At 42.4% G+C, this 25,351-nt stretch overlaps 2 protein-coding genes across 2 annotated transcripts in view; one reads left to right on the top strand and one right to left on the bottom strand.

The window, feature by feature from the left end:
- LOC111951062 (ceramide synthase) overlaps positions 1-16,141 on the bottom strand; it is a 47,582-nt gene extending 31,441 nt beyond the window's left edge. Inside the window, exon 1 of the mRNA XM_023969043.2 lies at positions 15,528-16,141. Within this exon, the coding sequence (XP_023824811.1) occupies positions 15,528-15,649 (122 nt within the window). The 5' untranslated portion in view covers positions 15,650-16,141. The remainder of the gene's footprint in view (positions 1-15,527) is intronic.
- Positions 14,625-25,351, top strand: part of LOC111951063 (uncharacterized) — a 29,633-nt gene continuing 18,906 nt past the window's right edge. The window contains exon 1 of the mRNA XM_023969046.2: positions 14,625-14,687. The gene's annotated coding sequence lies outside the window, so the exon portion shown is untranslated. The remainder of the gene's footprint in view (positions 14,688-25,351) is intronic.

The following is a 25,351-nucleotide window of genomic DNA, read 5'->3' as shown; positions in this document are numbered from 1 at the left end:
ACATGGAACTTACATAAATGCACGAAGAACTCACGAACAGGAACGGACTACATCAAACAAACCGAAACAGTCCCGTGTGGTGCAACTACACAGACACAGAAGACAATCACCCACAACAAACAGTGTGAACAGCCAACCTATATATGGTTCTCAATCAGAGGAAACGTCAACACCTGTCCCTGATTGAGAACCATATAAGGCTAATTACAAGTGACCTAAACATAAGAAACACAAAACATAGAATGCCCACCCCAACTCACGCCCTGACCAACTAGACACTACAAAAATAACATAAACAGGTCAGGAACGTGACAGGTACACAGTTGAAGTCGGAAGTTTACATACACCTTAGCCAAATACATAACTCAGTTTTTCACAATTCCTGACATTTAATCAGGTAAACATTCCCTGTCTTAGGTGAGTTAGGATCACCCACTTATTTTAAGAATGTGAAATGTCAGAATAATAGTAGAGAGAATGATTTATTTCAGCTTTTATTTCTTTCATCACATCCCAGTGAGTCAGAAGTTTACATACACTCAATTAGTATTTGGTAGCATTGCTTTAAATTGTTTAATTTGGGACAACATTTTGGCTGGTCTTCCAGAAGCTTCCCACAATAAGTTGGGTGAATTTTGGCCCATTCCAGTTTGCCCACATATTTTCTATAGGATTGAGGTCAGGGCTTTGTGATGACCACTCCAATACCTTGACTTTGTTGTCCTTAAGCCATTTTSCCACAACTTTGGAAGTATGCTTGGGGTCATTGTCCATTTGGAATTGATGTCTTGAGATGTTGCTTCAATATATCCACATAATTTCCCCACCTCATGATGCCATCTATTTTGTGAAGTGCACCAGTCCCTCCTGCAGCAAAGCACCCCCACAACATGATGCTGCCACCCACGTGCTTCACGGTTGGGATGGTGTTCCTCGGCTTGCAAATCTCCCCCTTTTTCCTCCAAACATAACGATGGTCATTATGGCCAAACAGATCTATTTTTGTTTTATCAGGCCAGAGGACATTTCTCCAAAAAGTACAATCTTTGTCCCCATGTGCAGTTGCAAACCGTAGTCTGTCTTTTTTATGGCGGTTTTGGAGCAGTGGCTTCTTCCTTGCTGAGCGGCCTTTCAGGTTATGTCGATAAAGGACTTGTTTTACTGTGGATATAGATACTTTTGTACCGGTTTCCTCCAGTATCTTCACAAGGTCTGGGATTGAGTTGTTCTGGGATTGAGTTGCACTTTTCGCACCAAAGTACGTTCATCTCCAGGAGACAGAACGTGTCTCCTTCCTGAGCGGTATGACGACCGCGTGGTCCCATAGTGTTTATACTTGCGTACTATTGTTTGTACAGATGAACGTGGTACCTTCAGGCGTTTGGAAATTGCTCCCAAGGATGAACCAGACATGTGGAGGTCTACAACTTTTTTTCTGAGGTATAGGCTGATTTCCCCATGATGTCAAGCAAAGAGGCACTGAGTTTGAAGGTAGGCCTTGAAATACATCTACAGGGACACCTCCAATTGACTCAAATTATGTCAATTAGCCTATCAGAAGCTTCTAAAACCATGACATCATTTTCTGGAATTTCCCAAGCTGTTTAAAAGGCACAGTCAACTTAGTGTATGTAAACTTCTGACCCACTGGAATTGTGATACAGTGAATTATAAATAAAATAACATGTAAACAATTGTTGGGAAAATGACTTGTGTCATGCAAAGTAGATGTCCTAACCGACTTGACAAACCTATAGTTTGTTAACAAGAAATTTGTGGAGTGGTTGAAAAACGAGTTTTAATGACTCCAACCTAAGTGTATGTAAACTTCCGACTTCAACTGTACAAGATGTAATGACTGTACGTAAAATTTTGCACTACACATGCAACGAAGCATTGCTAACCTAGCCCACAATGTCTGCTGTGTGGATCGAGCAGTCAACAAGTCGAGCAGTCATTTGAAAGAGTAAGAACATTTCAGCGAGACAACTGAAAGGCGAAATCCATTAACGCCAAGATAATGGGATTCATTGCCCTTGACAATCAACCGTTCTGTCGTGGGTGATGTACCAAGTGCGCTATTTTTCAGATGTTGCCCTACGCGAGTTACACAGTAATAGCTTCACTGCTATTAGCTTCACGACTGACATTTGGACCAGCAATATCAGCCCCATGAGCATGCTGAGTCTGACAGCACAGTGGGTCGTCGAGGATTTTGTACTGAGGAAAGTTGTATTGCATGCTTATGAATGTGCTGGTTGTCATACCGCTGCTGCCATTTCAATGGCATTTGAGAACATGTTTGAAACATGAACAGACTAGCTATCTCAATTCGAACAACTGACTCGAGAAATAAGCTCATCAACCGCGTCTGCAGTAGACGTGATACCCTCTGTCATGGCATTAAAACGCCTGCTCAACAAAACTGCGATTCGGTGGCATTCTATCTTTACTGTGTTCCCACCATGCTCGATGTTATGTACAAGGACTGCTACTTCGACGCAATAAAGAAACAGGGTTTACATGAAATGTTATATAAACATCATTTTGATTATGTTTACTGGTAAATGGGGACATACATAAATGCCAACAAAATAACTTTTTGGTCAGTGTGGTGTTTAACCTTTATTTAAGGTTAAACGCCTACGAAATCTCTCCCTCGCCCTCAATTTGGTAAATCTGACCATAATTCTATCCATCTGGTTACTGCTTACAAGCAAAAATTAAAACAGGAAGCACCAGTAACTCGGTCAATAAAAAAGTGGTCAGATGAAGCAGACGCTAAGCTACAGGACTGTTTTGCTAGCACAGACTGGAATATGTTCCGGGATTCTTCCGATGGCATTAAGGAGTACACCACATCAGTCATTGGCTTCATCAATAAGTGCATCGATGACGTCGTCCCCACAGTGACCGTACGTACATACCCCAACCAGAAGCCATGGACTACAAGCAGCATTCGCACTGAGCTAAAGGCCAGAACTGACCCTTTCAAGGAGCGGGACTCTAACCCGGAAGCTTTTAAGCTTATAAGAAATCCCGCTATGCCCTCCGACGAACCATCAAACAGGCAAGGCGTCAATACAGGACTAAGATCAAATCGTACAACACCGGCTCCGACCCTTGTTGGATGTAGCAGGGCTTGCAAACCATTACAGACTACAAAGGGAAGAAAAGCCAAGAGCTGCCCAGTGACACACACAAGCCTACCAGATGAGCTGAACTACGTCTATGCTCGCTTCGAGGCAAATAACACTGAAACATGCATGAGAACACCAGTTGTTCCCGGACGACTGTGTGATCACGCTCTCCGCAGCCGATGTGTACAAGACCTTTAAACAGGTCAAAATTCACAAGGCTGCAGGGACAGACGGATTACCAGGACGTGTACTGCGAGCATGCGTTGACCAACTGGAATGTGTCTTCACTGACATTTTCAACCTCTCCCTGTCTGAGTCCGTAATACCAACATGTTTTAAGCAGACCACCATAGTCCCTGTGCCCAAGAACACTAAGGTAACCTGGCTAAATGACTACCGACCCGTAGCACTCATGTCTGTAACCATGAAATGCTTTGAAAGCCTGGTCATGGCTCACATCAACACCATTATCCCAGAAACCTTAGACCCACTCCAATTTGCATACCGCCCTAACAGGTCCACAGGCAAAGATAACTGAACTAAATGACTACCGCCCCGTAGCACTCACTTCTGTCATCATGAAGTGCTTTGAGAGACTAGTCAAGGATCATATCACCTCCACCTTACCGGACACCCTAGACCCACTTTAGGTGGGCCTATCGCCCTAACAGGTCCACCGAGGATGCAATCGCTATATCATTGCACATTGCCCTATCCCATCTGGACAAGAGAAATACCTATGTAAGAATGCTGTTCATTGACTACAGCTCAGCATTCAACACCATAGTAACCTCCAAGCTCATCATCAACCCCGCCCTGTACAATTGGGTCCTGGACTTTGACGGGTCGCCCCCAGGTGGTGAAGGAAGGAAACAATATCTCCACCTCGCTGACCCTCAACACTGGAGCCCCACAAGGGTGCGTGCTCAGCCCCCTCCTGTACTCCCTGTTCACCCATGACTGCGTGGCCATGCACGCCTCCAACTCAATCATCAAGTTTGCAGACGACACAACAGTAGTGGGCTTGATTACTTACAACTACGAGACAGCCTACAGGCAGGCCGGTGAGGACACTCGGAGTGTGGTGTCAGAAAAACAACCTCTCACTCAACGTCAACAAAACGAGATGATCGTAGACTTCCCGAAACAGCAGAGGGAGCACCCCCCATCCACATCGAAGGGACAGCAGTGGAGAAAGTGGAAAGTTAAGTTCCTCCGCGTACACATCAACGACAAACTGAAATGGTCCACCCACACAGACAGTGTGGTGAAGAAGGCGCAACAGCGCCTCTTCAACCTCAGGTGGCTGAAGAAATGTGGCTTGTCACCCTAAAAAACCCTGACTAACGTTTACAAATCCACAATCACAGCCTGGTACGGCAACTGCTCCTCCCTCAACCGCAAGGCTCTCCAGAGGGTGGTACAGTCTGCACAACTCCTCACCGGGGGCAAACTATCTGCCCTCCATGACACCTATAGCACCCGATGTCACAGGAAGGCAAAAAAGATCAAAGACAACAACCATCCGAGCCACTGCCTGTTCACACCACTACCATCCAGAAGGCGAGGTCAGTATAGGTGCATCAAAGCTGGGACCGAGAGACTGAAGAACAGCTTCTATCTCAAGGAAATCAGACTGCTAAACAGCAATCAGTAACTCAGAGGGTGCTGCCTACACGGAGACACGGATAACTGGCCACTTTAACAAATGGATCACTAGTCATTTTAAACAATGCCACTTTAATAATGTTTACATTACTCCTATCATATGTATATACGGTATTTTATACCATCAATTGCACCTTGCCTATGCCGCTCGACCATCCATATATTTATATGTACATATTCTTATTCACCCCTTTTAGATTTGTGTGTATTAGGTAGTTGTTAGATATTACTGCACTGTCAGAACCAGAAGCACAAGAATTTCACTACACTCGCATTAACATCTGCTAACCATGAGTATGTGAAAAATACAATTTGATTTGATTTGACTACAGCTCAGCATTCAACACCATAGTGCCCTCAAAGCTCATCAATAAGCTAAGGACCCTGGGACTAAACACCTTCCTCTGCAACTGGATCCTGGACTTTTTGACGGGCCGCCCCCAGGCGGTAAGGGTAGGTAACAACCTACCTCAACACACGGACCCCTCAAGGGTGTGTGCTCAGTCCCCTCTTGTACTCCCTGTTCACTCATGACTGCACAGCCAGGCATGACTCCAACACCATCATTAAGTTTTCCGATGACACAACAGTGGTAGGCCTGATCACCGACAACGACGAGACAGCCTATAGGGAGGAGGGAGGAGACCTGGCCGTGTGGTACCAGGACAACAACCTCTCCCTCCATGTGATCAAGACAAAGGAGATGATTGTGGACTACAGGACAAGGAGGACCGAGCACATTTTCATCGACCGTGCTGTAGTGGAGCAGGTTGAGAACTTCAAGTTCCTTGGTGTCCACATCACCAACAAACTAACATGGTCAAGCACACCAAGACAGTCATGAAGAGGGCACGACAAAACCTACTCCCCCTCAGGAGACTGAAAAAATCCAGGACCTCTATACCAGGCGGTGTCAGAGGAAGGCCCTACAATTTGTTAAAGACTCCAGCCACCCTAGTCATAGACTGTTCTCTCTGCTACCGCACGGCAAGTAGTACCGGAGCGCCAAGTCTAGGTCCAAGATGCTTCTAAACAGCTTCTACACCCAAGCCATAAGACTCCTGAAAATCTAATCAAATGGCTACCCAGACCATTTGCATTGCATTGCCCACCCTGTTATCATCTATGCCTATTCACTTTAATAACTCTACCTACATGTACATATTACCTCAATTACATCGACTACTGGTGCTCCTGCATATTGACTCTGTACCGGTACCCCCAGTGTATAGTCTCGCTATTGTTACTTTACTGCTGCTCTTTAATTACTTGTTTATTTTATTTCTTATTTGTATTTTTTAAACTGCATTGTTGGTTAGGGGCTTGTAAGTAAACAACATCTGTTGTATTAAGGCACACGTGACTAGGTTTGCACATTTTGGGGAATATTCAGGGGTGGAAACTTTCCGTGGGAATTAATGGCAATATGTGCAAATTAATATTAATACCATTTAAATGTAGATGTTTTTGCATTGGATATATTTACTCTGCACCAGACAGGATGCTCTTGCCAGCATACTTGGGGTCCTACATGTACACTGCGGCGTGTATGGGCTTCAGGCATAAGTCTTCACACTTTTTGATGTATTTCAGAACTGCAGTTTCCTCTGCTTGGAGCAACAGTGAAGTGGGCAGGACAGTACGGATTTCTTCTCTTACATCTGCAAGCAGAGTCTGAACTAGAGGTTGATCGATTAATTGGCATTTTTGGACACCGATTATGGCCGATTACATTGCATTCCATGAGGAAACTGCGTGGCAGGCTGACCACCTGTTACGCGAGTGCAGCAAGGAGCCAAGGTAAGTTGCTAGCTAGCATTAAACTTATCTTATAAAAAAACAATCAATCTTCACATAATCACTTGTTAACTACACATGGTTGATGATATTACTAGGTTAACCAGCTTGTCCTGCGTTGCATATAACCAATGCTGTGCCTGTTAATTTATCATCGAATAGGGTTGCTACCCGTTCGATAAAATACAGAACAGTTCCGTATTTCACTGAAAGAATAAACGTTTTGTTTTCGGGAATGATAGTTTCCGGATTTGACCATATTAATGACCAAAGGCTAGTATTTCTGTGTTTATTATATTATAATTAAGTCTATGATTTGATAATTGATAGAGCAGTCTAAGCGGTGGTAGGGGGCAGCAGGCTCGTAAGCATTCATTCAAACTTTACTGCGTTTGCCAGCAGCTCTTAGCAATGATTGATTCACATGCTGTTTACGACTTCAAGCCTATCAACTCCTGAGATTAGGATGGCAATACTAAAGTGCCTATTAGAACATCCAATAGTCAAAGGTATATGAAATACAAATGGTATCGAGAGAAATAGTCGACGCGTTATAATTCCTATAATAACTACAACCTAAAACTTAACTGGGAATATTGAAGAACTGGGAATATTTAACCACCAGCTTTCATATGGTCTCATGTTCTGAGCAAGGAACTTAAATGTTTGCTTTTTTACATGGCACATATTGCACTTTTACTGTGTTTTTGCAGTATTTAAACCAAATTGAACATGTTTCATTATTTATTTGAGACTAAATAGATGATGTATTATATTAAGTTAAGTGTTCATTCAGTATTGTTGTAATTGTCATTATTACAAATAATATATATATATATATATAAATAATAATTTTTAAAAAATAAAAAATTGTAAAAAATATTGTCCGATTAATCGGTATTGGGATTTTTTGGTCCTGCAATAATCGGTATCGGCGTTGAAAAATCATAGTCGTTCGACCTCTAGTCTGAACATCAGACAGGGTGGCATTGTCTCCCTCAATCTGTGCAATGGCTACCGCTATAGGTTTCAGGAGTTTCAGGCTGCTTTCCACTCTCTCCCAAAATACATCATCCAGGAGAATCCTCTTGATGGGGCTGTCCATATCGGCAGACTGTGATATGGTCATTTCTTGGAGAGACTCCTTCCCCTACAGGAGACTGTCAAACATGATAACACCACCCCAACGGGTGTTGCTGGGCAGCTTCAATGTGGTGCTCTTATTCTTCTCACTTTGCTTGGTGAGGTACCTAACCATTTCCTTGGCTCTCTTGTTTTCAGTGCCATGATGTCCTTGACGAGCAGATTCAATGCATGAGCAGCACAGCCAATGGGTGTGATGTGAGGGAAGGACTCCTCAACTTTAGACCAAGCAGCCTTCATGTTCGCAGCATTGTCTGTCACCAGTGCAAATACCTTCTGTGGTCCAAGGACAATGACGACTGCCTTCAGCTCATCTACAATGTAGAGACCGGTGTGTCTGTTGTCCCTTGTGTCTGTGCTCTTGTAGAATACTGGTTATGGGGTGGAGATGATGTACTGTAGTTAAATATTCCTTGCCCACGAACGTTCGACCACCCATCAGAGATGATTGCAATACAGTCTGCTTTCTCTATGATTTGCTTGACCTTCACTTGAACTCTGTTGAACTCTGCATCCAGAAAAAGAGTAGATAAAGCATATCTGGTTGGAGGGGTGTATGTTGGGCGAAGAACATTCAGAAATCTCGTCCAATACACATTGCCTGTGAGCATCAGAGGTGAACCAGTTGCATACACAGCTCGAGCAAGACATTCATCAGCATTTCTCTGACTATGATCCTCCATTGAGTCCAAAAAACGTCCGATTCCAGGAGGATCATGAGCTGTTGCTATCGATAAAGTGTCTGATTCATAATTTTCACCTCGAATAGAAGTAGAGGGACTTTTGTCAGAGGTTGCTTGCTGTGAGCGCTGAGAGAACTGTATGCACTTGGCCAGATGATTCTGCATCTTTGTTGCATTCTTCACATGTGATTTGGCCAAGTATTTACAAATGTACACAGCTTTTCCTTCTACATTAGCTGCAGTGAAATGTCTCCACACATCAGATAGTGCAGAAATTGTTAACAAGTTAAAAAGTATTTAAACACACTTTGCTGTCGGCTACTATTTACTAGTTAACAAAAAAAGTATGTATGTCATATAAAATATATTCACCCCAGCCAGTATTGTAATCAAAACTTACCCGAAAGCATGTACAGTCGTGGCCAAAAGTTGAGAATGACACAAATATTAATTTTCACAAAGTCTGCTGCCTCAGTTTGTATGATGGCAATTTGCATATACTCCAGAATGTTATGAAGAGTGATCAGATGAATTGCAAAGTCCCTCTTTGCCATGCAAATGAACTGAAAACATTTCCACTGCATTTCAACCCTGCCACAAAATGACCAGCTGACATCATGTCAGTGATTCTCTCGTTAACACAGGTGTGAGTGTTGACGAGGACAAGGCTGGAGATCACTCTGTCATGCTGATTGAGTTCGAATAACAGACTGGAAGCTTCAAAAGGAGGGTGGTGCTTGGAATCATTGTTCTTCCTCTGTCAAGCATGGTTACCTGCAAGGAAACACGTGCCGCCATCATTGCTTTGCACAAAAAGGGCTTCACAGGCAAGGATATTGCTGCCAGTAAGACAGCACCTAAATCAACCATTTATCAGATCATCAAGAACTTCAAGGAGAGCGGTTCAATTGTTGTGAAGAAGGCTTCAGGGCGCCCAAGAAAGTTCAGCAAGCGCCAGGACCGTCTCCTAAAGTTGATTCAGCTGCAGGATCGGGGCACCAACAGTACAGAGCTTGCTCAGGATTGGCAGCAGGCAGGTATGAGTGCATCTGCACACACAGTGAGGCGAATACTTTGAGGATGGCCTGGTGTCAAGAAGGGCAGCAAAGAAGCCACTTCTCTCCAGGAAAAACATCAGGGACAGACTGATATTCTGCAGAAGGTACAGGGATTGGACTGCTGAGGACTGGGGTAAAGTAATTTTCTCTGATGAATCCCCTTTCCGATTGTTTGGGGCATCCGGAAAAAAGCTTGTCCGGAGAAACAAGGTGAGCCTACCATCAGTCCTGTGTCATTCCAACAGTAAAGCATCCTGAGACCATTCATGTGTGGGGTTGCTTCTCAGCCAAGGGAGTGGGCTCACTCACAATCTTGCCTAAGAACACAGCATTAATAAAGAATGGACCAACACATCCTCTGAGAGCAACTTCTCCCAACCATCCAGGAACAGTTTGGTGAACAATGCCTTTTCCAGCATGATGGAGCACCTTGCCAGAAGGCAAAAGTGATAACTAAGTGGCTCGGGGAACAAAACATCGATATTTTGGGTCCATGGCCAGGAAACTCCCCAGACCTTAATCCCATGAGAACTTTGTGGTCAATCCTCAAGAGGCGGGTGGACAAACAAAAACCCACAAATTCTGACAAACTCCAAGCATTGATTATGCAAGAATGGGCTGACATCAGTCAGGATGTGGCCCAGAAGTTAATTGACAGCATGTCAGGGCGGATTGCAGAGGTCTTGAAAAAGAAGGGTCAACCCGAAAATATTTACTATTTTTCATCAACTTCATGTAATTGTCAATAAAAGCTTTTGACACTCATGAAATGCTTGTAATTACACTTCAGTATTCCATAGTAACATCTGACAAATATCTAAAGACACTGAAGCAGCAAAACGTTGTGGAAATTAATATTTGTGTCATTGTCAAAACTTTTGGCCATGACTGTAGGCCTTGGCTCAGACAGTGTAGTAGTGTGGGCTCAATAGCATCTCATTTAGAGGTCGACCGATTAATCGGAATGGCCGATTAATTAGGGCCGATTTCAAGTTTTCATAACAATCGGAAATCTGTATTTTTGGACTTTTTTTTTTTTAAATGTACACCTTTATTTATCCTTTATTTAACTAGGCAAGTCAGTTAAAACTTCTTCAGGCTGCAGGGCGGTGACGGTACACTTATGACAAACATCCAGCTCAAGTGCAGGGCGCGAAATTCAAAATTTATTTTTTAGAAATATTTAACTTTCACACATTAACAAGTCCAATACAGCATTTGAAAGAGAAACATCTTGTGAATCCAGCCAACATGTCGATTTTTTTTATGTTTTACAGCGAAAACACCACGTATATTTATGTTAGCTCACCACCAAATAGAAAAAAGGACAGACATTTTTCACAGCACAGGTGGCATGCACAAAGTCAACCTAACTAACCAAGATCCAACCAAACTAACCTAGAAACAACTTCAGATGACAGTCCTATAACATGTTACACAATAAATCTATGTTTTGTTCGAAAAATGTGCATATTTGAGGTATAAATCAGTTTTACATTGATGCTACCATCACAGCTACCGTCAGATATAGCACCGAAGCAACCAGAGTAATTACAGACACCAACGTCAAATACCTAAATACTCATCAAAAACATTTCTGAAAATATATGGTGTATAGCAAATGAAAGACAAAGATTCTGTGAATACAGACATATTCCGATTTTTAAGTGTTTTACAGCGAAAACACAATATAGCGTTATATTAGCTTACTACAATAGCTAACACACAACAGCATTGATTCCAGGTAATCGGTAGCGATAGCACAGTTCGACAGATAATGAAATATCATCCAAAATGGGTCCTACTTTTGCTGATCTTCCATCAGAATGTTGTACAAGGGGTCCTTTGTCCAGAACCGTCTTTGTTTGGATCAGAACGACCTCTTTCCCTCTTGAATTAGCAAGCACACTGGCCAAGTGGTGCTAAGCTCTCCATCCTGAACAAAAGCAGACAACGCAACACGCCTAAGTCCCGAATAAATTTCAATAATCTAATAAAACTATATTGAAAAAACATACTTTACGATGATATTGTAACATGTATCAAATAAAATCAAAGCCGGAGATAGTATTCGCCTATAACGACGGCTTTCCAGAAGGCGATTCCAGGTCCAACTTCGCGCTTTCGAAAAAACAAGAAATGGCGGACAAGTCACTCCAAGAGGATTTATTCCACTTCAGACCAAGATAATCCATTCAATTCTTCTCTCACTTCCTCTTGACATCTAGGGGAAGGTGTATGACGTGTATGTATACCAATTCGTATCATGCCCATTTATAGGCAAGCGTTTGAACAGAGACCTCGATTTCAGAAATCTCACTTCCTGTCAGGAAGTGGGCTGCAGAAGGAGTTCTGTTTCACTCAGAGAAAAAATTCAAACGGTTTTAGAAACTAGAGAGTGTTTTCTATCCAATAGTATTTCATTATTTATTTGAGGCTAAATTGATATTATTGATGTATTATATAAAGTTTTTAAAAAGTGTTCATTCAGTATTGTTGTAATTGTCATTATTACAAATTAAAAAAAATATTTTAAATAGGCTGATTAATCGGTATCGGCTTTTTTGGTCCTCCAATAATCGGTATCGGAGTTGAAAAATCATAATCGGTCGACCTCTAATCTCATTAGTGTGTAAGATCTTGAGAATCAGCTGTACATGTGATAGAAGAGTGCACTGCACATGTGATGGAAGAAAGCACTGTGCATGCAAAGGGTTGCAATTCCATTGAATTGGGGATAGTTTAACCAAAATATGCCACAAGACCTAGAATTGCCTTATGTGTATCCCACAAAAAAGGTTCACTGTTATAAACTAACTTTTTATTGAATTTAAGCAAAATTTCCGGGCTTAACTTCCATTGGAAAATGTACGGAAAAATTCCGACCCTTTGCAACCGTAGGTCCGACAAACAAAAACATCCAGTCAGCGGCAATCCCGTGGGTGAAAACAGCTCATTGATGAGAGCGGTCGAAGGAGAATGGCAAGAATCAAGCAAGCTAGCAGGCGGACCACAAACAGACAAATAACGGCGCAGTACAGTGGTGTGCAGAACGGCATCTTGGAACGCAAAACTTGTTGATCCTTGTCACGGATGGGCTATTGCAACAGACGACCACACCGGGTTACAATCCTATCAGCTAAAAACAAGAAGAACAGTTCCAATGGGTACGCGATCACCAACACTGGACAATTGAGGAGTGAAAAAACATTGCCTGGTCTGACAAATCCCGGTTCCCGTTGCGTTGAGTCAGGATTTGGCGTAAGTAGTGTGAGTCCATGGAACCATCTTGCCTGATATCAACGGTACAGGCTGGTGGCAGTGGTGTACCAATCAGTTGTGTTGTGACAAGGTAGGGTGGTATACAGAAGATGGTCCTTTACCAAATAAGGCTAAGTCCATATTATGGCAAGAACAACTCAAATAAGCAAAGAGAAATGACAGTCCATCATTACTTTGAGACATGAAGGTCAGTCAATGTCGAACATTAAGAACTTAGAAAGTTTCTTCAAGTGCAGTCACAAAAACTATCAAGTGCTATGATGAAACTGGTTCTCGTGAATACCTGCCTTGAACGCCAGCATACCGTAGTCGCCTCTTCACTGTTGACATTGAGACTGGTGTTTTGCAGGTACTATTTAATGAAGCTGCCAGTTGAGGACTTGTGAGTAGTCTGTTTCTTAAACTAGACACTAATGTACTTGTCCTCTTGCTCAGTTGTGCACCGGGGCCTCCCACTCCTCTTTCTATTCTGGTTAGAGCCAGTTTGCGCTGTTCTGTGAAGGGAGTACACAGCGTTGTACGAGATCTTCAGTTTCTTGGCAATTTCTCACATGGAATAGCCTTCATTTCTCAGAACAAGAATAGACTGACGAGTTTCATGAGAAAGATCTTTGTTTCTGGCCATTTTGAGCCTGTAATCAAACCCAGAAACGCTGATGCTCCAGATACTCAACTAGTCTAAAGAAGGTCAGTTTTATTGCTTCTTTAATCAGAACCACAGTTTTCAGCTGTGCTAGCATAATTGCAAAAGGGTTTTCTAATGATCAACTATCCTTTTAAAATTATAAACTTGGATTAGCTAACACAACGTGCCATTGGAACACAGGAGTGATGGTTACGTATAAATGTAGATATTCCATTAAAAAATCTACCGTTTCCAGCTACAGTAGTCATTTATAACATTAACAATGTCTACACTGTATTTCTGATCAATTTTATGTTATTTTAACTGACTTTTTTTTTTGCTTTTCTTTCAAAAACAAGGACATTTCGAAGTGACCCCACACCTTTTGAACGGTAGTAAATATATATTGAAATGTATGTTTCATTGGATAAGCGTGTTGACAAAATTACCATATTATAATTAATATGAGGCCTAGATTATTACATAAAGCATGGATTCGAACAGTGTGGGTACATGGGAATGAATTATCTGATGTTCTGTCATGGTGGTGGGCCTTGAACCCACCTGTAAGGGTGGCAGGTAGCATAGTGGTTAGAGCATTGGACTAGTAACCAAAAGGTTGCAAGATCGAATCCCTGAGCTGACAAGGTTAAAATCTGTCATCCTGCCCCTCAACACGGCTGTCGTTGTAAGTAAGAATTTGTCCTTAACTGACTTGCCTAGTTAAATAAAGGTAAAATTTAAAATGTAAAAAATAGGAGGCCTTCAAAACAGCCCTACTCACAGTGCAGCTGCAGAGGAGATAACACATACCACTTTACCCAAGCGAAACAAACACCTGACGAATACTGTTCACAACAGTTGGGGCCAATAAGAGTAAAATGTGTTACAAGGTCAATACCGTTCTCCAATATAAAGTTTATATATTTAATTTAACTAGGCAAGTCAGAACAAATTCTTATTTACAATGACAGCCTACACCGGCCAAACTTGGACAACGCTGGGTCAATTGTGCACCGCCCTATGGGACTACCAATCACGGCCAGTTGTGATACAGTCTGGATTTGAACCATGATGTCTGTAGTGACGCCTTTAGCACTGAGATGCAGTGTCTTAGACCACTGCACCACGTGGGAGCCCAAGTAGGGCAGAAAGGGTCTGGTATAATCTTGTAATAGAACCTGTAAAACATGTCACTGGCTAAGATACCGCCAGAGATAGAACAACTCAAGCAACACATCCTGCAGCTTATCCAGACGCTCACTGACCCACTGGCACTTCTAACATGCAGGTAAAATAAATACAACACATACAGTAGCTGGCCAACAGATCGTAAAACAAGCGTATGAATTAACAATTCATTATGTTGCTGGTGGGCATTATTATCAGTAACTTATCCTATAGCCGTTATTGCAGACAGATAACGTCAAATTTCTTCTAAAGAAAACAACATCAACACACGGGCTATGTGACATTGTAGCAAACTGGAGGCATTTAAACCGAGTTTACGGGGCTACTGAGAATGTAGCCCCTGAGGCATCAACACCTGTCCCAATTTTTTTTTCTCGTTAGATGAGCATTACTACCGAATTGATAAGAGCGTTATTAAGGCCAAGCGATCCGCTCAGTATAGTTCAGCACTTTACATTGCATAACTCAGTAGCCACCACAGCGCTCGAGGTTGGCGGGGATTATCAACTGGAGTGACAGGGTTCCCAACTAGAGTGACAGGCTTCAAATGAGCATTGAATTGACCCTTGCGCATGTGAGTGTGTAATTTTGACCAAAACGGAGCAATATTCCCAAAGTGTTATTATGTTGTAATTCACTGGGTTAGCCACCGTTATGATAACGCTGCCTACAATAAGATTTTCGGGTACGACATGTAATGGCCATTATAACAAATCAAATTTACAAACAAATAATGTCTAATCTAATAATATATTTTAGTGCTGTTTGAAAGAGCAAATGTGGATAATTCGGTTAAAACCTTGTGCCAAGCTCAAGACTCAATTTGTTTATCAGCTTGCACGACCGTGCTAGCCAGCTAACTAGCTAGCATAGCCTTAGGGCCAGCTACTGCTTCTCCAGGGTTAAACATATACCATAAAGAAAGGACATTAATAATTACCTCTCGCTGACCAGTACAACGTCGGCATCGGTCCACTGTTTGAAAATGGAAGGTAGTACTCTCCGAAAGATGAAGAAGAGACCGGGAAAAACTACGACGCCGCAAGCCAGCACTTGCAACATCCTTGCGTTGCACTTGTCCTGCTATCAAGCTAGCGACCTATCTATTATTATAATCTGGTTCGAGGGCTACTAAACGTATTTTACACACCGTGTTTTACACCGGTGACTGGGATTCGCCGTGTTTTCTAGACTGCATTGGTGCTCACGCCACAAGATCCAGTCACCGGTGACCGCTGCGTTTTTTCCCTTGCCTCAGCAGCACCACACTGTACCGTTACACAAAAACTAGCGGTGAAGGTACCCGGTGATTGATTGGTCTTCACTCCTGCCCTGGCGCAAAGCCGGTAACGTTAGCCAGCACGCTAACTACATGCCGCGGGATACACTTTAATTGCGAGGTTTGAGATTATTCAACCAGCAAAAAACATGCGCCCGGTAGTCCACGATGAATATCATAAATATGTGAATTAAACCGTGGAAAGGCAAGGTTCGACCTATGCTTCTTCGAGATGGGGTGCTATGCTGCTAACCATCAACGACTCGACAAGCGCTTTTATGCCTTACGGTGCAGACCCCACACACAGTGGACTGCAAGGTGCATTCCGCAAGACAGCGCCATCTAGGCAGCAGCGGACCTGTGCTGCATACCGTTACAGAACCCTGATTATTCTGAATTTTGCTGTTTTAGTAGCCAACTCTTACTAGTCTCCACTAGAACACTGAATTAGACTATGCATTATTACAAAAGCATGCATTTTTGAAAAAACACTCTATTTACATGTATCACAAAAGAGAAGTAGAAATATAAATATTCACCACATTTTTATGTATTTTCTGTGTATGTATTGATGTAATGTGCATATTTCTAATCACGTTAGACACTGTATAAAACATATAAGTATCAAAAGAGCTCTGTCAATTTTGTATTTGCTCCACATCCTGTATATGTACAGTACCTTCGGAAAGTATTCAGACCCCTTGACTTTTTACACATTTTGTTACGTTACAGCATTATTCTAAAATGTATTAAATTGTTTACATTTGGGGAGTGTCTTCCATTCTTCTCTGCATATCCTCTCAAGCTCTGTCAGGATGGATGGGGAGCGTCGCTGCACAGCTATTTTCAGGTCTCCAAGAAATATTAGATCGGGTTCAAGTCCGGGCTCTGGCTGGGCCAATCGAGGACATTCAGAGACATGTCCCAAAGCCACTCTTGCATTGTGTGCTTAGGGTCGTTGTCCTGTTGGAAGGTGAACCTTCGCCCCAGTCAGGTCCTGAGCGCTCTGGAGCAGGTTTTCATCAAAGATCTCTCTGTACTTTGCTTCGTTCATCTTTCCCTCAATCCTAACTAGTCTCAAAGAGTTCTATCTTGGTTTCATCAGACAAGGGAATCTTGTTTCTCATGGTTTGAGAGTCTTTAGGTGCCTTTCTGCAAACTCCAAGCGACCTGTTTTGTGCCTTTTACTGAGGTGTGGCTTCCGTCTGGCCACTCTACCATAAAGGCCTGATTGGTGGAGTGCTGCAGAGATGGTTGTCCTTCTGGAAGGTTCTCCCATCACCACAGAGGAACTCTAGAGCTCTGTCAGAGTGACCATCGGGTTCTTGGTCACCTCCCTGACCAAGGCCCTTCTCCCTGATTGCTGAGTGGCCAGATGGCCAGCTCTAGGAAGAGTCTTGGTGGTTCCAAACTTCTTCCATTTAAGAATGATCTCCCCAGATCTGTGTCAAAACACATTCCTGTCTCGGAGCTCTACGGACAATTCCTTCGACCTCATTGCTTGGTTTTTGCTCTGACATGCACTGTCAACTGTGGGACCTTATATAGACAGATGTGTGCCTTTCCAGATCATGTCCAATCAATTGAATTTACCACAGGTGGACTCCAATCAAGTTGTAGAAACATCTCAAGGATGATCAATGGAAACAGGATGCACCTGAGCTGAACTTCGAGTCTCATAGCAAAGGGTTTGAATACTTAAAATAAATGATTTCAGTTTTTTATTTTTTATAAATTTGCAAAAATGTCTAACAACCTGTTTTCGCTTTATCATTATGGGGTATTGTGTGTAGATTGCTGAGGATTTTTATTTATTTAATACATTTTAGAATAAGGCTGTAACATAACAAAATGTGGAAAAAGTCAAGGGGTCTGAATACTTTCCGAAGGCACTGTATATCAATGTATACGATGGGGGGCAACAGTAAGTAGTGAGTGAAGGTTTTCATGCTGAGGGGGGTATGGTGGTGTGGGGAAAGGGCAGTGTGGCATTAGTGGCGCTCCGGCTGTGGCGCTCACTGAGTGGTGGAGGGCTCATGGTGTGAGGGCTTAGTGACCCACAGGTCACCCAGTGCTGTTGAGTCCACACAGGCTCCCCTTTGTTCTCCAGTCTGCCCGTCACAGCCCCTAATCCTGCCCCTGCCCCATGGGCTCCCAAAGCCAGCACCGCCCACTTACCCCTACTGAGTCCTCACACACACACACAAGGGAGAAAGATATCTTGTTGGTGTTACTGCTCTCTCTCATTCTATCTCCCCCTCTCCCTCTCTCTCTCAGATTCAGATATACTTTATTAACATGAATGACAAGGCCACTGTTGCTAAATCAAAGTGAGATAATTACATAAACAAGAACAGTAAATAAATAAATAAATAATAGTAATGGTGATTAGAGGAAGAGGAAAAAAATATATAAATAAAAATATATATCATTGCTTGGTACTTTTTTCACTAGTCTGTGGTAAAATGGACTCCAATGAAGTTGTAGAAACATCTCAAGGATGATCAATGGAAACAGCATGCACCTGAGCTCAATTTCGAGTCTCATAGCAAAGGGTCTGAATAAGCATAGCAAAGGGTCTGAATTAAAAATCTAAAAACATGTTTTCGCTTTGTCATTATGGGGTATTGTGTGTAGATTGATGTGATGTTATATTTATTAATCCACTTTAGAATAAGGCTGTAACGTAATAAAATGTGGAAAAAGTCAAGTGGTCTGAATACTTTCCGAATGCACTGTATGGTACATGACAACCATACATGATGACTACTTGTTATTGCCAATTGATTTAACATAGTGGTAACCCCAATTGGTCACCATTTAACGAAAAAGATGTTACAGACAAGATACTTTACAATTTACATACATTTAAAAACATTAACATGTATTTTATGTGTGCATCTATCAGTTCGGAAAGTATTCAGTCCCCTTGACTTTTTCCACATTTTGTTACATTACATGCTTATTCTAAAATTGATTAAATAACACATTTTACTCATCAATCTACACACAATACCCCATAATGACAAAGTGAAAACAGGTTTTTAGAAATACCTTATTTACATAAGTATTCAGACTCTTTGCTATGAGTCTCGAAATTGAGATCAAGTGCATCCTGTTTCCATTGATCATACTTGAGATGTTTCTGCAACTTGATTGGAGTCCACCTGTGGTAAATTTAATTGCTTGGGCGTGGTTTGGAAAGGCACACACCTGACTATATAAGGTCCCATAGTTGACAGTGCATGTCAGAGCAAAAACCAAGCCATGAGGTCGAAGGAATTGTCCGTAGATCTCCAAGACAGGATTGTTTTTTGGCACAGATCTGGGGAGGGGTACCAAACAATTTCTGCAGCATTGAAGGTCCCAAGATCACAGTGGCCTCCATCATTCTTAAATGGAAGAAGTTTGGAACCACCAAGACTTTTCTTAGAGCTGGCCGCCTGGCCAAACTGAGCAATTGGGGGAGAAGGGCCTTGGTCAGGGAGGTGACCAAGAACCCGATGGTCACAGTTCCTCTGTGGAGATGGTAGAACCTTCCAGCACCACAAACATCTCTGCAGCACTCCACCAATCAGGCCTTTATGGGAGAGTGGCCAGACAGAAGCCACTCCTCAGTAAAAGGCACATGACAGCCTGCTCTGTGTTTGCTAAAAGGCACCCAAAGACTCTCAGACCATGAGAAACAAGATTCTCTGGTCTGATGAAACCCAGATTGAACTTGAATGCCAAGCATCAAGTCTGGAGGAAACCTGGCACCATCCCTACGGTCAAGCATGGTACTAACAGCATCATGCTGTGGGGATGTTTTTCAGCGGCAGAGACTTTGAGACTAGTACAGAGAGGTCCTTGATGAAAACCTGCTCCAGAGCGCTCAGGACTTCATACTGAGGCAAAGGTTCACCTTCCAAGAGGACGACGACCCAACGCACACAGCCAAGGCAACGCAGGAGTGGATCCCAGACAAGTCTCTGAATGTCCTTGAGTGGCCCAGCCAGAGCATGGACTTGAACCTGATCGAACATCTCTGGAGAGACCTGAAAATGCTGTGCAGCGACGCTCCCCGTCCAACCTGACAGCTTGAGAGGATCTGCAGAGAAGAATGGGAGAAACTCCCCAAATACAGGTGTGCCAAGCTTGTAGCGTCATACCCAAGAAGACTCTAGGCTGTAATCGCTGCCAAAGGTGTTTCAAGAAAGTAGTGAGTAAAGGGTCTGAATACTTATGTAAATGTTATATTTTCTTTATTTTTTGTAAAAAATTCTAAAAACCTTGTTTTGCTTTGTCATTATGGGGCATTGTTGGGCTCCTGAGTGGTGCAGCGGTCTAAGACACTGCAACTCAGCACTAGAGGCGTCACTACAGACCCTGGTTCAATTCCAGGCTGTATCACAACCGGCCATGATTGGGAGTCTCATAGGGCGGCGCACAATTGGCCCGGCGTCGTACAGGTTTGGCCGGGATAGGTCGTCCTTGTAAATAAGAATTTGTTCTTAACTGACTTGCCTATTTAAATAAAGGTTAAATGAAACATTAAAAATTAAATAAAAGGAAATGTGCGTAGATTTATGAGGGGGGGGAAACGATTGAATCCATTTTAGAATAAGGCTGTAACGTAACAAAATGTGGGAAAAGTCAAGTGGTCTGAATACTTTTCAAATGCAATATACATGTCAGTACATATACACAACAAGTAGGTCACATGGGAGAGGTGTTGTGCCGCTATGTGTTTATTTGTTTTCTGAAACCAGGTTTGCTGTTCACTTGCACTATATAAGATGGAAGGGAGTTCCATGCACTCATGGCTCTGTATAATACTGTACATTTCATTGAATTTGTTCTAGACCTGGGGACTGTGAAAAGAACCGGGTGGCATGTCTGGTGGGGTAAGTGTGTGTGTCAGGGCTGTGTGTAAATTGACTATGCGAACAATTTGGAATTTCCAACACATTGTTTCTTATAAAAACAAGAAGTGACATGGTCAGTCTTTCCTCAACTCTTAGCCAAGAGAGACTGTCATGAATAGTATTCATATTAGCCCTCTGATTACAATAAAGAGCAAGACGTGCACTGAAATCTAACAGTTCAGCTCCCAAAATCTTCTTATAAATTTCTATCAACCAATCAGTCATTTGTGTCAGTGCAGTGCATGTTGAATGCCCTTCTCTATAAGCATGCTAAAAATCTGTCGTTCATTTGTTTACAGAGAAGTAGCATTGTATTTGGTCAAACACCATTTTTTCCAACAGTTTGCTAAGAGCTGGCAGCAAGCTTACAGTGGGGCAAAAAAGTATTTAGTCAGCCACCAATTGTGCAGGTTCTCCCACTTAAAAAGATGAGAGAGGCCTGTAATTTTCATCATAGTTACACTTCAACTATGACAGACAAAATGAGAAAAAAAAATCCAGAAAATCACATTGTAGGATTTTTTTTGAATTTATTTGCAAATTATGGTGGAAAATAAGTATTTGGTCAATAACAAAAGTTTATCTCAATACTTTGTTATATACCCTTTGTTGGCTAATACAGGAGCGGATCAAACGTTTTCTGTAAGTCTTCACAAGGTTTTCACACACTGTTGCTGGTATTTTGGCCCATTCCTCCATGCAGATCTCCTCTAGAGCAGTGATGTTTTGGGGCTGTTGCTGGGCAACACGGACTTTCAACTCCCTCCAAAGATTTTCTATGGGGTTGAGATCTGGAGACTGGCTAGGCCACTCCAGGACCTTGAAATGCTTCTTACAAGCCACTCCTTCGTTGCCCCGGCAGTGTGTTTGGGATCATTGTCATGCTGAAAGACCCAGCCGCGTTTCATCTTCAATGCCCTTGCTGATGGAAGGAGGTTTTCACTCAAAATCTCACGATACATGCCCATTCATTCTTTCCTTTACACGGATCAGTCGTCCTGGTCCCTTTGCAGAAAACAGCCCCAAAGCATGATGTTTCCCACCCATGCTTCAAGTAGGTATGGTGTTCTTTGAGTGCAACTCAGCATTCTTTGTCCTCCAAACACGACGTGTTGAGTTTTTACCAAAAGTTATATTTTGGTTCATCTGACCATATGACATTCTCCCAATCTTCTTCTGGATCATCCAAATGCTCATTAGCAAACTTCAGACGGCCTGGACATGTACTGGCTTAAGCAGGGGGACAGTCTGGCACTGCAGGATTTGAGTCCTGTGGCGTAGTGTGTTACTGAGGTAGGCTTTGTTACTTTGGTCCCAGCTCTCTGCAGGTCATTCACTAGGTCCCCCCGTGGGGTCTGGGATTTTTGCTCACCTTCTTGTGATCATTTTGACCCCACGGGGTGAGATCTTGCGTGGAGCCCCAGATCGAGGGAGATTATCAGTGGTCTTGTAGTCTTCCATTTCCTAATATTGCGTCCCACAGTTGATTTTCTTCAAACAAACTGCTTACCTATTGAGATTCAGTCTTCCCAGCCTGGTGCAGGTCTACAATTTTGTTTCTGGTGTCCTTTGACAGCTCTTTGGTCTTGGCCATAGTGGAGTTTGGAGTGTGACTGTTTGAGGTTTGGACAGGTGTCTTTTATACTGATAACAAGTTCAAACAGGTGCCATATACAGGTAACGAGTGGAGGACAGAGGAGCCTCTTAAAGAAGAAGTTACAGGTCTGTGAGAGACAGAATCTTGCTTGTTGTAGAGTGACACAAATACTTATTTTCCACCATAATTTGCAAAATAATCATAGAATCCTACAATGTGATTTTCTGGATTTTTTTTTTCTCATTTGTCTGTCATAGTTGAAGTGTACCTATGATGAAAATACAGGCCTCTCTCATCTTTTTAAGTGGGAGAACTTGCACAATTGGTGGCTGACTAAATACTTTTTTGCCCCACTGTATAAGCCTGCTGTTAGAACAAATAAAGGCCGCTTTACCACTTTTGGGTAGCGGAATGACTTTGGCTTCCCTCCAGGCCATGAGATAGGAGTGGCTATAGAGTCACTTACCATCCTCAGTAGCTTTCCTCCTAAGTTGTCAATGCCCGGAGGTTTGTCACTATTGATCGAGAAGTTTTCCACCTCTCCACACTAACTTTACAAAATTCTAACTTGCCAATGCTCTTTCTTTCATTATTAGTTATTTTTATACATGAGTATTATGTATGGACTTCAACTGCTTACACGCGGATAGCGGAACAGGTGAACCCAAGAGCAGACTCAGACGAGGAGACTGGGATGAGGTAACCAAGGTATTTATTGAAACACGGGGGGAAGATTGAGTGCAGGCCAGGGGAAGCTCAGGCGGGTTGCTAGAAACCAGGTGCGGAGGCTCAGGCTGGAGCGAGAGGTGTGGGGACAGGGTAAGCAGATCCGGAGGAGAATCCAAGGGAGCGTAGAGTGGGGAATCAAGGACAGAATAGCAGGACTGACGAGAAGTCGGACTGGAGACAGGGACCAGAGTCAGAGCGGGCAGAACTGTTGCGAAGAGGAAAACAGCATCAAGCAAGGAAAACAGGCACAACAGGATAACAGGATCTAAATAGTAACACACGGCTAGAACCGTAGACTGACTGAGCTCTGGCAGTGTGGAAGTGGCAGTGCTGAGTGTCTGTAGAGGTCTTGATTATGGAACAGGTTGCAGCTGGTGGGGATCTGCTCTGACTCCAGCACACCTGTCTCCGCTCACACAATCACACATACACAGAGAGAGAGAGAGAGAGAGAGAGAGGGGGAGGAAGAGCGCACTGGGGGAGTGGCGGCAGGTCAATGAGACACCGGATAAGCACTAGAGGGCGTGGCAGGAGCAGATGTGACACACTGTTCGTTGTTGGCATTTCCAGCCTAAGTTTTCCCACTATGCCAATGAAGTAATCATTACAATTATTGCCAACATCAAATGGTTTTTGTGATGGATAAGCCATCTGATTCAATGAAAGATGGAATTGAATTTGTCTTTCTGGCCATCATTTCATTCTTTATATCATTGACCTTGGCTTCATAATACTGTTTCCTCTTCTTTTTGTTGAGTTTAGTCACATACTTTCTCAATTTGCAGTAAGTCAGCCAGTCAGATGTGCAGCCAGACTTATTAGCCACTCCTTTTGCCCCATCTCTTTCAACCATACAGTTTTTCAATTCCTCATCAGTCCATGGAGCCTTAACAGTTCTGTCAGTTTCTTAAAACCTCTACCGACCCCCCCTCCCGGATCCGGGATCATCCTCATCAAAAAAAGCTGACTAGCATAGCCTAGCCCAGGGATATCATATAACATAATTTCCTTGAAATCACAAGTCCAATACAGCAAATGAAAGATAAACATCTTGTGAATCCAGCCAACATTTCCGATTTTTAAAATGTTTTACAGCGAAAACACAATATATATTTATGTTAGCTCACCACAATAGCCAAACACACAACGCCATTTTTTCACCGCAAACATAGCTTTCACAAAACCCACAAATAGAGATAAAATTAATCACTAACCTTTGAACAACTTCATCAGATGACAGTCTTATAACATCATGTTATACAATACATTTATGTTTTGTTCGAAAATGTGCATATTTATAGCTACAAATCCTGGTTTTACATTGGTGCCATGCCAAGCTAAGTCAGCCAGTCAGATGTGCAGCCAGACTTATTAGCCACTCCTTTTGCCCCATCTCTTTCAACCATACAGTTTTTTCAATTCCTATCAGTCCATGAGCCTTAACAGTTCTGTCAGTTTCTTAAAACCTCTACCGACCCCCCTCCCGATCCGGGATCATCCTCATCAAAAAAAGCTGACTAGCATAGCCTAGCCCAGGGATATCATATAACATAATTTCCTTGAAATCACAAGTCCAATACAGCAAATGAAAGATAAACATCTTGTGAATCCAGCCAACATTTCCGATTTTTAAAATGTTTTACAGCGAAAACACAATATATATTTATGTTAGCTCACCACAATAGCCAAACACACAACGCCATTTTTTCACCGCAAACATAGCTTTCACAAAACCCACAAATAGAGATAAAATTAATCACTAACCTTTGAACAACTTCATCAGATGACAGTCTTATAACATCATGTTATACAATACATTTATGTTTTGTTCGAAAATGTGCATATTTATAGCTACAAATCCTGTGTTTTACATTGGTGCCATGATCATAAATGGCACCAAAAAAGCCAAAAATTACAGAGAGCAACGTGAAATACATAAATACTCATCATAAAACATTTATGAAAAATACATGTTGTACAGCAACTGAAAGATAAACATCTGTGAATCCAGCCAATATTTTCGATTTTTTAAGTGTTTTACAGCGAAACACAACAATATTTATGTTAGCTCACCACAATATCCAAAAAACACACGCCATTTTTCCACCGCAAAGGTAGCTTTCACAAAACCCACAAATAGAGATAAAATTTATCACTAACCTTTGAACAACTTCATCAGATGACAGTCTTATAAACTCATGTTATACAATACATTTATGTTTTGTTCGAAAATGTGCATATTAATAGCTACA

Source organism: Salvelinus sp. IW2-2015, linkage group LG23 (genome assembly GCF_002910315.2).
Source record: "Salvelinus sp. IW2-2015 linkage group LG23, ASM291031v2, whole genome shotgun sequence".
Taxonomy (NCBI): Eukaryota; Metazoa; Chordata; class Actinopteri; order Salmoniformes; family Salmonidae; genus Salvelinus; species Salvelinus sp. IW2-2015.
Note: the sequence above shows the minus strand (reverse complement) of the source record. Positions and strands in the feature narration are given on the sequence as shown.